This window comes from Hylaeus volcanicus, unplaced genomic scaffold (genome assembly GCF_026283585.1).
Source record: "Hylaeus volcanicus isolate JK05 unplaced genomic scaffold, UHH_iyHylVolc1.0_haploid 12059, whole genome shotgun sequence".
In the NCBI taxonomy this organism is placed as follows: Eukaryota; Metazoa; Arthropoda; class Insecta; order Hymenoptera; family Colletidae; genus Hylaeus; species Hylaeus volcanicus.
In genome coordinates this window covers 315-2983 of record NW_026533048.1, presented here as the reverse complement: position 1 = coordinate 2983, position 2669 = coordinate 315, and the positions used below count along the sequence as shown (strand labels likewise).

General features: G+C 34.6%; 1 protein-coding gene across 1 annotated transcript; it reads left to right on the top strand.

The window, feature by feature from the left end:
* The first annotated feature begins 396 nt into the window (after positions 1-396).
* LOC128882547 (uncharacterized) lies at positions 397-1491 on the top strand. The gene has a single exon (XM_054134174.1). The coding sequence runs from the start codon at positions 418-420 to the stop codon at positions 1489-1491; it is 1074 nt and encodes a 357-aa protein (XP_053990149.1). The 5' UTR covers positions 397-417.
* Positions 1492-2669: the final 1178 nt, after the last annotated feature.

The following is a 2669-nucleotide window of genomic DNA, read 5'->3' as shown; positions in this document are numbered from 1 at the left end:
TAAATTGTATTATATTATATACGCGGTAGCGCCAGCGTCAGGCATATACGGTGGTTATAATTTGTCATGTACTTGTCGTCGAGACGCTACCGCGTCTCTAGATTTATTACATCGTAAATATTCTACAATTCTAAAATATTATATAATATTTAAGACAGAGACCAACAGTAATAGCTGTTGAAAAATTTTCGTTGTCATCAAGGCACAGTTAATTTTTATTTAAGTGGAAGGCAGTCAGTACTAAGTTTTAAAAAACTGTTTTTTATTTTGGTTGTAACAGTTGTGGTCTCTGATTTAAGATATATGATACATTAAAATGCATTTGTAATAAAAAATTTGTAAAAATAAGAAAAATAAATTTCATGAAAATATTTCTACATGAACAGTGAAATATAATGGAAGTTTTGTATTGCAGGTATGACATGTGCTCCATGGACTTCAATCACAAGTAGGCGTCGTGTATCATCGTCTCAGTGTTTTTCGCCAAAAACCACGAGACTTTTAAGATTTAAACATATTACACACAATCTACGCAGCAAGGGCAACAGATTAAGGCAGAAGCAGCTAAAGAAGAAGGAAAGAAAACATAAGTACCAAGTACAATTGCTAAAAGAAGCATCACGGGCTCTTTCCACTGATGCGCAGACGTTAATATTATCACAGATAAAGCTAAGAAACGTTAGTAAATATAGACGAAGGTACGACGATAGGTTAAAAGATTTTGCTCTATCCATATACTATCATTCTCTTAAAGCGTACAGATTTCTGAGGAAGTCTTTATGTTTGTCGACAATACGGACTTTACGTTCATATCAACAAACATTTCATATTTACCCCTGTGTAAATATGCAAGTATTAAACATGTTAAAAGCCAAATTTTTGACTTATGCTGTCGAAGACAAAGTAGTCTCGCTGGTTTTCGATGAAATCCATTTATATAATGAAGTATACTATGATCCACATATGGATCAATTTCGTGGTGTGGCTGATGACGGAGATACAAGGCAGCCGGAATGCGCGACATCTGCGTTAACATGCATGATCAAATGGATCAATAAAAATGCAAAACAGACATTAGGGTATTGGTTTTTGTCTAGTGCAGGAAATTCTGATAAAACCCAGAATATAATTCAGAAAACAGTCGCAAAAGTATGGGAAATGGGTTTAATACCGAAAGTAATTGTCTTCGACCAAGGACCCCGGAATGTTGGATTACTTAAAATTTTAAATATAACCCCCCAAAAGCCATATTTTTATTACAAGTCTGAGAAAATTTTTATCATATTTGACCCTCCCCATTTATTAAAATCAGTTAGAAATAATTTTAATAAAAGTGACATTGAATATAATGGAAAAATAGCAAGTTGGGGGGATATCTATAAAATGTTTGCATTAAATTCAAAACGGCCTCTAAATTTGGTACCAAAATTAAACAATCGCCGTTTTGAGTTGACTCATTTTACCAAAATGAAAGTTTCGTTAGCGGCATAAATATTTAGTGAAGCTGCGTACACGGCACTACTATGTTATAAAGCTATTTTTCCCAATGAATTTCCGTCGGAAAATAGCGGTACGGAAGAATTTATTTTAGATATGGACAGATTATTCGATTCATGCAATAGTTTATTACAAGACAAAACGACAAGAAAGAAAATGAACTTCGCAATATCCAATAATAGTGGGCACAATATATTTCTGGAAGATATACTAACAAAATTAGAATCCATTAGATTTTTGAATATGAAAGTACCACCGTGTATAAAAGGATGGATTTTAACGATAAATAGTATTATACAACTTTCTAACAAATTACAAAGCCAATATAACATACAGTACTTAAAAACACGACGTCTAAATCAAGATAGTTTGGAAAATCTTTTTGCCACGATAAGGCAACAACACGGTTGTTCAACTAATCCTTCCCCTCAACAATTTGAAAATGGTCTAAAACACGTACTAATTACTCAATTATCAAAAATTTCATCGATAACAAATTGTAACGACGATTTTCAGTTGTTTTGCTCAAAATTAAGCGAAATACATCATTTTAAAAGTGATAATTTACTAGATATACCAGAAACCATTCCAAATACACACAATACAGAAACAATATATATACCAGAAACCATTCCAAGTGATGGGCGTAGTATTGAAGACGTTGAGTCATTTGGAGAAGATAATGCAATTTATTATATAACGGGATTCCTGTGCAAGAAGTTTTTAAATACTGTAAATTGCGAATCGTGTAAAAGTATATTAATAGATTCAGAGGACACTTCATTCGCTGAATACAAATTATTTGCTACGTTAAAAAATAACTGCAACACTGCAGGTTTAATATGTTACGAGCCAGGGCGATAGCGACGCGCGTGTGAGCCCAGCGAGTGGGGTAGATTTGAGAATTGAACCAATACGATTAATTATTGTGTATCAATGGTGCCGAAGGCTGAGGATAGATTAGACAATGCAGACGACTCTGACGAGAAGTCAGATAGCTGCAGGAATCGGTATCTCCCAGTTAAGGGTAACCGTAGGTTAAGGTGTTTGGTTGTCTTGGTTATTGGAGACAAACGCAGACGCCTCTGACGCGAAGTCAGGTAGCTGCTGGGAATTGGTATCTCCCAGTAAAGGGTAACCGCAGGGTAAGGTTCGAACTGTGAGGTTGTTGG